This window comes from Rhinatrema bivittatum, chromosome 5, assembly GCF_901001135.1.
Source record: "Rhinatrema bivittatum chromosome 5, aRhiBiv1.1, whole genome shotgun sequence".
Classification (NCBI taxonomy): Eukaryota; Metazoa; Chordata; class Amphibia; order Gymnophiona; family Rhinatrematidae; genus Rhinatrema; species Rhinatrema bivittatum.
In genome coordinates, this window is record NC_042619.1 from 245,620,173 (window position 1) to 245,633,344 (window position 13,172).

The 13,172-nt window shown below is 46.0% G+C and overlaps 1 protein-coding gene across 6 annotated transcripts in view; it reads left to right on the top strand.

Annotated features, from left to right (window-relative positions):
• LOC115092617 (CD99 antigen-like) overlaps nucleotides 1–13,172 on the top strand; it is a 160,535-nt gene that overhangs the window by 98,494 nt on the left and 48,869 nt on the right. For 3 of the 6 annotated variants that reach the window (XM_029603670.1, XM_029603673.1, XM_029603675.1), the window contains exons 6-8: nucleotides 1,079–1,144; nucleotides 3,721–3,789; nucleotides 10,674–10,697. In XM_029603670.1, coding sequence (XP_029459530.1) covers nucleotides 1,079–1,144; nucleotides 3,721–3,789; nucleotides 10,674–10,697 — 159 coding nt within the window. The remainder of the gene's footprint in view (nucleotides 1–1,078; nucleotides 1,145–3,720; nucleotides 3,790–10,673; nucleotides 10,698–13,172) is intronic. The other 3 variants (XM_029603674.1, XM_029603672.1, XM_029603676.1) reach the window with 3 other exon arrangements.

Consider the following 13,172-nt stretch of genomic DNA (forward strand, 5'->3'; position numbering starts at 1 on the left):
TCATGGATGATTGGCATTTTTTTGGTGATCGATTGTGCATTGATGAGGAGTAGTGTAATGAGTGTGATTGTGGTATAGGGTATGTTAGGGTTGGTGTGGATTTTGGTGAGGCGTCTAGTGATGGGTGTGGCTTTAGGAGTGTGGTGGTGGTTGTAGCGATGAGGTAGTTTGGGGATGTATTGGGCTAAGGCCATTGTGTGTGTTTTTTGTGTGTGGGGTTAGAGTGTTGTGAGTTGTGTGATTGCTTTTAGTAGATTCATGGGTTGAGTGCTGGGAGGCAAATATAGGGGTTGGAAGGTTGCTGAGGGTTGTGGTGGGTTGTGGAGGGATTGGTGGGGAGGGTTGTGGAAGCAGAAAAGTATGCGGGAGTACACATAGGGAGTGCACGAAGGAGCGCACAAAGGAGCAGGCTCCTTCGGCGCGCAACGCTCGGCGCGCGGCGCCTGGGAGGTTCTCAGCTTTAAAGGCCAATCAGGGCTGTCCCCTGATTGGCTGGACGTCAGCAGCGTGCAGCGTGTTCCCTCGGCGGCGGAGGAAGGTCGGCAGGATGGCGAGACAGCGGCGGAAGGCAGGGGCTGCCTCGTGGTCGGGGTCGGAGGCGGTCGTGGGTAAGTGTGCAGTTAAGCAGGCCTTACCCCGGCGGGTCTCCAGCACCGATCGCGCAGGCCTGGCACCGCTCCGAGTCGCCCTCGTCTCGCTGTGGCATCCGGAAGAAGGGACTTCGATCGGGACGCTACATTAATTGTTAAATCATGAATGTTGCCTTTCATATTGTAATCAACTATACATTTAAAAACCAGTTTAAATCTCTGCATGTTACCAGTTTCAGAAAGTACAATCCAAATTCTGTATGATAGCATCAGTCTTCTGAGTCTGTTCCCTGGAAATGTTCCTATTCTAGACTGGGGTAAGGTGCAACAGCCTTTAGCGTGCTCTGCATTCTGGGGCTTTGAAGTGCTAAACAGGCTCTGAAAATGCAAGCGAGTAGGGAGTACCCAAATAGAAATTAAAGCTGCAGGAAAAACATGTAAGACCGAGCTAGAGCTAGCACTCACTTTTTTTTTTTTTTGTGTCTCAGGTGGTCATTTTGGAGATGATGATCTTGGTATCGCAGCGGGTGGCCAGCCCAACAACCCAAGCAGCGGTATGAGACTGACCTGAAAGGGTTTTTTTAAGATGTGCATTTTTATTTGTTGGATGCCACACACTGCTTTGAAGCTTGCAGTAGAAGTCTGGCCATAAAAAATGAATGTTACTCCAGAACACTTAATCATTCATAGGGGGAAGTATGTTTCCTTCTCCGCCCTTATGGTTGCTAACTTTTTCACATACCATGGCTGGACACTTGAGGACCAGGGTGGGGATGAGTACTCAGCCTTGCCCCACCTTCATAAATTTGCATATTTTTGCCCTCTACTGCTGAACATGCCTCCTCCCTTTTTCCCCTCTGCTCCTTGTGAATCCACTACCTCTCTCCACTCCCCTTTATTTATGTATGTATGTTCTTATTTTTTAGTATTTGTAGGCCACTTAGTACACGAGCCATAAGCAGCCTACTCCTCCATCTCCTGTTGCCTCCAGTCTCTCTCCCTCCTCCAGCCCCTGTGTCCCCTCTCTTGCCTTCCTCTAGCCTCTTCACCCCATCTTTTTCTCCACCCCTGAACCACCTCTCTCTCTTCCAGCTCCGGTGCCCTTCTCAATTTCCCTCCTTCATTCAGTCAAATCCCCCTTTCTTCCTTTCCCTCCTCTGGCCTCTGTTTCTCCCTCCCCTCCATTCCCTTTTCTCTCCCCTTGGTCTGCTGTCACCTGGCAGCAGGGTGGGGCAGACAGAGGTCATTTGCAAGAGGAGGAGGACATAAAAGAATGGGCAGGAGGAGGAGCTAGAACAGCCGAGGCTGGCTATTGTTGGGGAGGAGGAGGGAGACCAAATTGCATCTCTGCCCCCTTCTCTCCATGGCTTCCAATCACAGCAGAAAGAGGAGGTGGGGAAGGAGCCGTAGAGGAGCTGCTAGTGAGAGCTGTGCTAGGTGAGGTCCCACCGTCGCGACTCGCAGGTTCCAGTCACCGCATGGGGAGAGGAGGTGTGGGCAAGGCCGCAGCTCAGCTCTCATGCTGACGAGCTGACAATTCCAGCTCTGCCGTCCCCTGAGGAAAGGAGGAGCCACCAGCCGCGGGAAATGGACTTCTGAATGGACACCTGTACCGGTTCCACTTAAAACCGGACTGTCTCGTTCAAAACTGGACAGTTGACAAATCCTCTCCTCTTCACTTGTTAATTTCTTTACCAATGTCGTCATCAATGCTTTTTCTAGAAAGAAAGGTGCCAATTCTTAGATGTGGGGTGGTCCTTGGAGCAGGGGGGAAATCAGACTCCTTGAAACTGACTGGCGAGTTCAATCACAGCATGATCCTTCCCCCTTACCATCGCTCTCCTGCAGCAGTGCCTCCTCTGGCCACCTCCTTGGCGTGAGAAAAGCAGGTTTAAAGTGAGAGAGAGGCGTCACTGGTGCTTCTCTCCCTCCTCCACTGGTGCTTTTTTCAGATTTAGATTCAGGAAGCTTTACTGTCATGACAAAACTTGTACAAGTGGTGCCAAAGTAATACATAAAGTGGTTATAGGAAGAAGGAATACAGAATAGTGCTAATAACAGTAATTAAGATACAGGATACAGAATGGATAATTATCAGGTCCTGGTGCTATTTTGTATTGTTGCTGATCTTTAGAAAGGAGAGAGATCAGCTTTAAAACTAGAGTATGGGGTGATGCCGACTGTCTTCCAGCTCAGTTAGAACCAGGCGCCATTCTCAATGGCCCAAGGATTATTTTTTCCCTATTTTTTTTTCTATCTCCCCCTCTTCCCCCTCAAATGTACCTAGTTTGATTGCAGCAACGATCTGGGGCCACTGACCATGCACCAGGGCTCCTTCTGGAACCTGCAGTCCTGGGTCTTGAATCCAACCATGAGCAATGACCATGACGGAGTCTCTGCCCCCTCTCCCCAAGGGTCGAGGACCCTGCCTTCGCAGTGTCCCCAGCCAACTTGGGGAGAGGAAAATCCGAGTTTGGGATCCACGTGCCACTGGGCTGGCCCAGCTGTATCCTGTACTGAAGGAGTATGAACACTGTAGACAATGCTGTACAAAGTAGTTAAGCAGAACTCTTCCGAAAAGTTTGTAGTAAGTGGCCAGGACTTTTTTTCCTCCATCATGCACTTTGATTGTATATATAATCTGAAGTGTGTGTGTGTGTTATGGAGCTATTGCTGTTTAGGCATGTCACACTAAGGCCAAAGGGACTAGTTAAGTTGATGCTCACCTGGAGATATTTGTCAGACTCCAGTTTGGTACTTGTCTTAGCATTGCCTGGTGATGGTTTTTTGTTTTCTTTTTGTATTCCTGTTTTGTTTCACAAAATAAGCTCAAATCACTTACAAAGAGTTGTTGTTTTTTTTTTTAAAGAAATCCCCCTCCCCTGCAAACCAGTGTCCCGGTGAATCTGAAACCTTTTGATCACTCTGTTCAAAAGTCTCTTTTTTTTTTTTTTTACCTTTAATACTTTTGAAATTGCATTGCTGTTCAGAAGACTGGGCTTTAAGATTTCAGTCTGCTTCTCTAGACCATCAGGTGGATTTAGAACTGTCAGTTGTCAAGAAAAGTAGCACTTTGTGTGAGGGAAAGGAAAATTAAGAACGCTTTTGTTTTCTGTTTTTTTTTTCCTAGGCGGAAACTTTGGAGATGATGACCTGCATCATGCGGCAGGGGGTAAACCACATCAGCCTGGTGGTTCAGGTGGGAGGAGAATTTATAACTCTTCTATAACCAAGCATAGAGGCCGATACAGTACAGTGCGCTCTGACGGAGCGCACTGTTAACCTGCCCTTGGACGCGCGTTTTCCCTTACCCCTCATTCAGTAAGGGGCGGAAAACGCGCGTCCAACCCGCGGCACCTAATAGCGCCCTCAACATGCAAATGCATGTTGAGGGCCCTATTAGGTATTTCCGCGCGATACAGAAAGTAAAATGTGCAGCCAAGCCGCACATTTTACTTTAAGAAATTAACACCTACCGGCACAGAAGTGCACAGAAAAGCAGTAAAAACTGCTTTTCTGTGCACCCTCCAACTTAATAGCATGGCGATTATTAAGTTGGAGGTCCCGAAGAGAGTAAAAAGTTTAAAAAAAATTTTAAAAATTTGAAGTCGGCCGGCAGCTGTCGGGTCGAAAACCGGACGCTCAATTTTGCCGGTGTCCGGTTTCCGAGCCCGTGGCTGTCAGTGGGCTCGAGAACCGCCGGCAAAATTGAGCGTTGGCTGTCAAACCTGCTGACAGCCACTGCTCCTGTCAAAAAGGAGGTGCTAGGGACGCGCTAGTGTCCCTAGCACCTCCTTTTGCCCGTTTCTACCGCACCACCTAATTTAAATACTGAATCGCGCGCACAGGCCACTGGCCTGTGCGCGTGCCGGGAGAGCAGGCGTTTGTCCGCTCTCCTGCGGACTTTATTGAATCGGCCCGATAGTGATTTACAAAAGCGCACTCGCACTCTTCTGGCCTGACCGAATGTCCCTTAGCCATTTGAGTCTGTAGTCTGACTCCTACAATGGAACAACTTTGCCACAAGTTCTATAGCAATTATCCTTCTAATTCAGGAAAGACTATTTTTATGTTTTCAATTCTTATCTCCTCCTCTTCCTTTCCTGTTTCTGCACCGACCTTCAGAGGATTTTTCTCTGGCCCTATCACTTCTAATGTTCTTTCAAATCCCTACAACATTAACTGCCTACTTGCATCTTAGGATTTTCTTGTCCTCTTCAAAAAGGCCTTGTTTTTTTTCCCCCTCCTCTTGATATTTCTTACATTTTAAGCACATCCCATACTGTTTTCTTCTCTTATGCAGAAAGCTCTACTGTGAGCTAACTGACTACAGGTTGAGTATCTTAAGGCAAAAGGAAAGGAGTCACCTAATCCTGTAGATAAGGTGCTTTTGCTTTTGGTAGTCCTGCTGGCAAGATTGCAGGGGAAGGCAATTCAGAAAGGCATTTCTGCACCTAAAAGTGTTTTATGAATAAAAATTGCCTACTCTATTTACAGGTACAAATAGGTATCATGTGCATACCTGGGAGCTCTCTGGATTCCCCTCCCAAGACTCGGGGAATCTGCATCATTCTTAATCAGATCCATCCCTTCTCTGGTGTTAACTGGGGGTTTTCCTGGGATGTCTACAGTGGCAGGGTATCTAAGCACAATTTAACTCCCCATTTTACATACCTTGACTCGGAAGTCCTGGTATCTACGTCCTACTCTTGCTATACCTGAAGGGTGGATCTTGTCTCCAGTCTCTGGATATTGGATAGGTATTTACTTTATACACTGTTTATGCAAAGGAAGGGTGCACCTTCGTGCACCTTCATGCCTCTTTCTTACAACTTTTACTCCCTGCGGACCCCAGTAGAACTAGGGATCATGAAATGAAACTCCATGCAGGACAACTCAGAACCAACGTCAGGAAATATTTCTTCAAAGAGAAGGTGGTGGATGCCTGGAATGCTCTTCCAGAGGAGGTGGTGAAAGATTTCAAAGGGGCAATGGATAAACACTGTGGATCCCTAAAGGCTAGAGGATGGAAATGAGGAAAAGAGCACATGGGGGTAACTTGCTGGTGTGGCAGTTACTACCTTTAACCAACAAGCCTTCATACTGTTGATGCAACTCAGTTGTTCTCTGCTTTAACAGCAGGGGGAAAAAAGGAAAAGGGGAATTTAGTTTTGGACAGCAACCAACAAGGAAATTGAATTTTATAGGGGTAACTTGTAGTTGCCAATGTTATTAGCCTTAACCAATAAGCTTTAAACTTGTGATGTAACGCCAACATTGCTCTCTGCTTCTATGGCAAGAGATAACAGGGAATTGGACTCAGGTAGTAACCAACAAGGGCCCTGACTTTAACGGTTTGGGAAACTATGTATGGGGGTAACTTGTATGCCACGGCAGATGCCACCCCCCCCCCCCCCCCCCCCCCCCGATGCTACCATTATAGGGGAGATCTATATGGTGCAGCTGATGCTACTATAAGCTTGCTGGGCAGGCTGGATGGACCGTTTGGTCCTTTTCTGCTGTCATTTCTATGTTTCTATGTCCAAGCTCTCTTCAGAATTTGCTTAGATGGGAGTTATATTTCTCGATTGGAGGCATATGGAAGAGCAGAATGAAATCACTCCCAATATTCAAAAGAGAGAGAAGGATAGAAAAACTTCCTTCAAAGAAAGTCCAAAAGCCAGGTCTCTCCTCAAAAAGGAAAAATTTAGGGAATATCTATGAATTCTTTTCCTAATCCGGATCCTAGGAGTAAGACACAGGAACTCAAAAGAAACACACCTCACTCTTACATCCAGCTAAAATGCCACACCTCCATTAAAAGTTGTGACCTTATAAGGCAGGGATGGCCAACCGGCAAACTGTGAGCCGCATGCAGCTCTTTGGAGCTCAAATTACGGCTAGCAAGAGAAATCTGGCCTGTATCACCCACAGTCTTCTCTGCCTATTGTACGCTGCAATCTGAAAAAGGCTTGTTGCCAGAGGATGGGAGGCTTTATAAAAGGTCTCCACAAGTGATCCAGAGAACTACTGACCAGTATGTCTGAACATCTCCTCTAGGAAATTGGTAAGATCTAGAATTAAAAAGATTCATTAGTTACATAGATGAAGATGACATTTTGGGGAATAATCAACATGGCTACTTTAAAGGGAAGTCATGTTTCACTAATCTGTTGGAGTTCTTTGAGGGTATCTACAGACGTGGATACAGAGGGGAGGTAGTTAATATAATAATCATAGATTTTCAGGATGTCCCTCACTAATGAAACTAATCTATACTTGGAGAGCCGGTGAGTGGAAAACGTATCCGAGGAAAGTTACATGTGTAAATTTTCCCGGACATTCAGTGCGACCTACATGCACAAATCTCTCTCTCCCTGGATAAAGTTAGGATAGCTATTTTTCTGACCAGGCTTGGGCACATAACTCTAGCCAGAAAGGGCTCAATATGTGCACTTACTGGCCAAAGTTTAGCTTTGATGCCCCTTTGTCTGGATACATTTTAAGCATACAAAATTTATGTGGTCAATGGTTGTAAGTATTGAAAGCTGTGGGGTTTTTTTCTTGGTGTAACTCCAAAAGTTGCCTGCACAAAGGCTTTCAATATTGATTTCTAAGTTGTGATTGGTTGAAGAAAAGTCTCATGGATCAAAATCTAGTTGAAAGGTGGCAAACAAAAGGTAGGCCTAAGCGGTCAGTTTTCACAGTAGGCAAAGGTAAGGTATCTGGCCAATCACGGGACCCGTACTGTTCAAAATATAAAGGAGTAAGTAGGGGGCTGGCAAACTATGCAGCTACAAACATACAAGATCATCAAAACCGAATCTGATGGTGAAAAGCTGCAAAGGGATCTCACAAAATTGTGCAGGCAAAATAGCAGCAGTTCAGTTTCAGCAATTACAAATGCAAATCAATGATCAAAAGAAAAAAAAATCATGTCCAACATACATTAATGAACTGTGACTTGACATAGGAAAGATCTCAGTCATTGAGGATGTTTCACTAAGAAGAGCCTTCTAGCACTCAAAGACTAATCAAATGTTAGGAACTAAGATAGGATTGACAAGCAAAGCAGAAAATGTTGTTATACAAATGCATACTATACCCACATTTTGACTTTTATATGTGTGTCTGGTGACCCCATCTGAAAGGGAACACAGTACACCTACGAAAGGTAAACAGAAGGATAACTAAGATGATTAAGAGTATGGAAAACCTCCATACACAAAACGCCCTGCACACACACTCACCAGGGCCGATGCAAGAGTATTTGGCACCCTGGGTGAACCTTCAGTCAGTTTGTCAGTTTTTATGAGCTACTTCTGCTGTCCTCCCCTTTTTTCTTTTTCCTCATTACCTGTGGGTCTCTTTCCTCAGCTGTGATACCCCCATTCTGCTTCATCTGTCTTCCTGCACCTTCCCCATAATGCTGCCTCTCTGCCCAGCAGCATCTTGCTTGGTCAGCTGTCTTCAGCTGGAGTGGGTTTCTGCTGTCAGCTGTGATAGCTGAAGCTTAAGGCTGATTTGGCTGCACCAGTCCTGCCATTTTTATAATTTAACTAAAGTCCTACTTTTTATTTCAAAGATGTACAAAAGTCATTCCAGAAACAATTGTAGCAGTAGCTTCATAGATACAAATGCAACCCCTGGGTGGGAAATCCCTGTTATTGTACCCAAGGCTCACATCTCAAAGTGAAAATTCTTCTTTCTTGCACAGTTCTCACCACACCAAACCTTTTAGAGTCCAGGATCCCCTGTAGGGGGAAACTGAGCTTCAAGGTCCTTTGCATTATTCACTCCCACACCTCTCTGTAAGTCTCTTGGTCCCCACCTTGTACACAGCACTGATGATCTCTCATCATAGATGGTAGCAATAAACACGCTGGAGACTGGGTTTCACCTCAATTTTACTGATAAGTTGTAAAAGTGAATTGATGGGTTGCAGCAACTCAAATTTTTTAAAATAGTCCAGTTGATCTTCACTAAAGGAAAATTGAATAAATTTGTGACCATACTCTTCCAGCAACAGTTCTCCAATTATTTCAGCCAATTCCCTGAGTAATTTGGCTCCTTATTTCTCACTTTGCTCCAGGTCCCAGTTCTCATACCTTTCCCCGAGCCCTCACTACTGATCACTCTCTTCTTTGAAGTACCTGATGGGCACCTTATCACACAGCTCTTCTCTGATGCTTATCCCCAAATCCATACAGAATTCTTACACCTACCTCAGCTGCTTCTTCCTGGAAATGGATATGAGTCCATTCTTCCTTGCTGACACCTCTTCTAATTCCAGTCCTTTTGAGAGGAAAGGCATTTCTACTCAAACCAGAAGCATCTGAACCCCTGGGCCGTGGAGGACTCAAGTAACCACAGAGACAAAATATTCCTCACGAAAGCAACCCATCAAAAGATAGAAAGGGTGGAAACATCTGGCAACAAAAACAGTTACCACAACTACAGAGTGAATTCTCTCTCTCTCTCTCTCACTCCTCTCTCGAGAAACCCCAGAGTCCTGACTCAAAAATAATGAAAGGGGTACAGCATAACCTTTTTGAAGGGCAACATATGCTAACTTGTGTCTCACCTGAAAATCACACCTACAATCTTACAATATGGTGGCAGGGGTTTATAAAGGCTCTGAGCACACCATCTGCTTCTTCCACACCCAAACATCTGCTTCACTACTCTCTCTGTACCGCTTCAGATTTTTGGTTCCGTCCGTCCTGGTAAGGAAACCAAAGGTTCCTTTCCCAAATCTTGTAGATAGTGTATAGCAGTCTAGTTGAAAATGAAATGTTTTTCAATTTGCTAGTCTTGTCAGCATGTTGAAGCATGTGGCTTTTGTTTTACACACTTGCACTAAAAGCTATTGTGTTGAGTTCTGGCAGCTGTATTTTATTTTCTCCTGTAGAAAATAAACTGGATTCTTTGCAGGCTGCGATGCATTTTGTTTTGACTCACCATAAGAATGTATTCATTGATTATGCATATGGCTTTAAAATCATATTTACAAGAGACCAACATTTTTCAGTGGAAAGTAAGTTCTGGAGCTGAGGGGGGAGGAGGCATGATGTGAAGCTTCAAGGGGGTGAACTCGGGAATGGGTGCTGGATACCTGGAATGCTGTTCCACTGGAGGTGGTGGGGAAAAAAAACCCAAAACAGTACTGGCATTCAAGAAGGCATGGGACAAACACACAGAATCCTAGGATAGTAATGAAGCACTGTGGTAACATGCATGGAGCGGCAGTCACAACCCTGAAAATTCTGGCTGGGCAGACTGAATGGGTCATTTTTGTCTTTCTGCCATCATTTACTATGTTACCCAGGCCATGCCCTTCTGATCTGAAGAAGGGAACTGTGTGCTCAAAGTTCATGAGCATAATCTTTGGATGATTCTTACGTTGAGCCAAGAAAATATTTCACAGGCTGCAAACAATCCAGTAACAAAAAAAAATAAATTTAGATTATATCTAAAACTCATTTTGATTACTGTCAAAACTTTAAACTCACTGGGGGTAATATTCAGTTGTTGGCTAGGTTGCAAAGTTAGCCAGATAAACTTATCCAGTTAAATTTGGAAGGATATTTAATGATGCAGCTGAACTATTAAATATAGCTGGCTATTGAAGATAGCCGGATAACTTTATCTGGACTACTGTTTGGCACAACTGGCATTAGCTGGATAAATTATACGACTAACTGAATATAATGTCCTAGCTGTTAATGCCTGCTAGCTTGGCTTATGCTTACAACATACATGTTTGAAGTAATTATTCCATAGGTTAATTACTTTTAAAGGCAGCTTGCCTTAACTGTTTGCTGATGGGTGGCTGGTATCTTTCAACAGTCCTTTATCCTGTAAAGGAAATTATTGATTTGCATTTCTCTTCCTTCTCGAAGGAAGCTATACTTTCTTTGGCATTGCAGTGTCACCTAGGATTTTTGGTGGGTAACGAAAAATCCCAAGTGAGCCTGCTTGAACCTTGCTCTCAGCTTATCATAGCTAATAAAGCATATTTATAATGCACATTTTAGCTATGCACAAAATGCTATAAAATGTTATTTTCTAATCTCTTTAAAGGGCGTGCTGCTGACAGTCCTGCTGGTATGTTTCTTTCTACGTTGTGTAAAAAATGATTTCCTAGCATGTAGCCAGATGGACTCAGGACCAGTGGGTTATGTGCTCCCCTGCTAGCAGATGGAGACAATCGGGTTTCAAAGCGGATTTCACCTTAGATATACCCCTGCAGTGACCTCAGCCCTCCAGTATCTCTGTCTCCTAGCAGATGTGGACATGCTTTCCCTACACCCACATTGGTGGTATAGTGGGATTGTAGTAATCATTCGAAGAGGAAAATTTACCTTTAAATTAATGATCGATTGAGCCCCGCTCTTCTGTGGTGATACCTTAAGGTCCCTCCCACAGTCAATTCCTGAGGCGATTTCCAAATATCCCTCAGAGTTGTGCCTTGGTCTGGTAGCCGGCTCCCGGCGTGGACTTTGCTGCTGAAGCAGCTGAAAGGCAGCAGGTGCAGAAAGAGCGTGGCAGTGACTGCCAATGCCCTCTCCCCCTGCAGCCGGAGACAGTCTTTGTACTCAGCCTGTAAATGCTGAGCCCAAGTAAGTAAAAAAAAAACCCAAGAGGCTTCCTTCAATTCAGAGATGTGGAAAAGCTTCAGTAAGTCTTTCCTCTCTCCTTGTTCGGCATGCCATACTGCGATGTTCCGATCCCATTGGGGCAAGGGAGGGGGGCTTCCGAGTGGGTTGTGTGGCTCCCCTTCAGGCTTGGTGGGCACCGCGTGGCAGGCCTCGGCAACACCAGCTTGTGCATGGTTTTGTGCATCGTTGCAACTGCCCCCCATAGACCATCGGTGCGCGCATACTTTCGCGCTTAGAGGAGTTTATACTTACGCACACCGGGACAGATCTGTACGCGCTCAAATTCAGGTGCTAGCCAGCTGAACGCACAAGTTACTGTTGATTATGGCTCCAGCAGCAAAGAAGCACAAGCGACACTTTGTGCTGCCTGCCATATTAGGGCTGCACAGTCTGACCTGGAGTCCTTCCTTTGTCAGTACTGTGAGGAGACCCAGGGAGGCTTAGACTCCCAGAAATTTTCCAAGCCCGACTCTTCCCATTTAGAAGATGGGTCAGCCACGATCTTATCCGTTAGCACTCCATATCTGAGTAATTCCGGGGCTGTGTCCGCCTCGGAAGAGGGCAATTCAGTGACACCTACCCCAGTTCTTCCTGGGCTAGGTATGGACCCAGCGGCCTTTTCCTGGGTAGAATTTTTTCAAGGCCTTCAAGCCTTCCCTCCTTCCCCTGTCCAAACCAAACCCCAGCTGTGAAGACCTCGCTGTCTCAGCCCTATCAGCATGCCTTGAGACATGCCTAGTCTCAACAAGGGTATCCCTGACAGGGATCCAGACACCACGGATGACAAAGGGGTTGCAGACTCATTGGAGGATGGGGAAATCCCTCCAGGCTTGGAGTCTTACTGGACCATGTTACGGTTTTTCCATAGAGATGAATTTCCGGCCCTGGTTTCCCAGACCCTGAAGACTCAGTTCCTGGCATGGATCCTATGATGGAACCAAAGAAGAATCCCATTCTGGTGTCTCTACAGAAAGCCTCTTGCTATTTTTCTGATGTGGGAAGCCATCCAGGAGTTGATTGACCTAGAATGGGACACCCTGGAAGCCAGCTTTAAAGGAAGTCGGGCAATGGAGGCCGTGTACCCCCTGGAACCGACAGCCAGAGAATGCCTGCATTTCCCCAAAGTGAACACCCTGGTCTGCACTGTTTTGATGCAAACAACTATCCCAGTGGAGGGAGGAGTGGCATTCAAAGGATGCACATGATAGGTGGTTGGAGTCCACCCTTAAACAAGCCTTTGATGCGACAGCAATGACATTACAGATTGCTTCCTGTTGTGCCCTGGTGGTTCGCTTGTGCCTGCTTCTCTCGAGAGGGGCAGATAGCTCAGGGGCCCATTCCAGAGAGGCTATGGAGCCTGCCGCAGTCTTCCTAGCAGATGTGAGCTCTGACCTAGTCTGTACCTCATCCGGAGGCGTGGTGGCAGCCAGAAGACAACTATGGCTGCAAAATTGGTCAGCAGACGTGACCTTGAGGACAAACCTTACAAAGATGCCCTTCAGGGGATCCCTCCTATTCGGTAGCGAATTGGAAAAGCTGGCCAGTAAGTGGGGTGAATCTCCAGTGCCTTGGCTACTGGAAGATAAGAGAAGGAGGTCACAGCGCCCCTCACTTATGAGGAGTTGGGCCAGGATCTCCCAGCACTTTCGGCCCTATAGGAACTCATCATTTCAGATGTCTCAGTCCTCGGGAAGGTCTCAGTCCTTTTGGAGTTGACAACCGAAGAGAGGGGCTGGTTCGGGTTCAGATTTGGACCGAATTCCCAATGAAGTATTACCGACCCATCCACGGGACGAGAAGATAGAAGAGGGATAGTCTACCCCTTACCAGCGGTGGGTCGAGATCACATCAGACAAATGGGTACTAGATATCATACAAGAAAAATACGCCCTGGAGTTTTGCAGCAATCCCACAGGACATA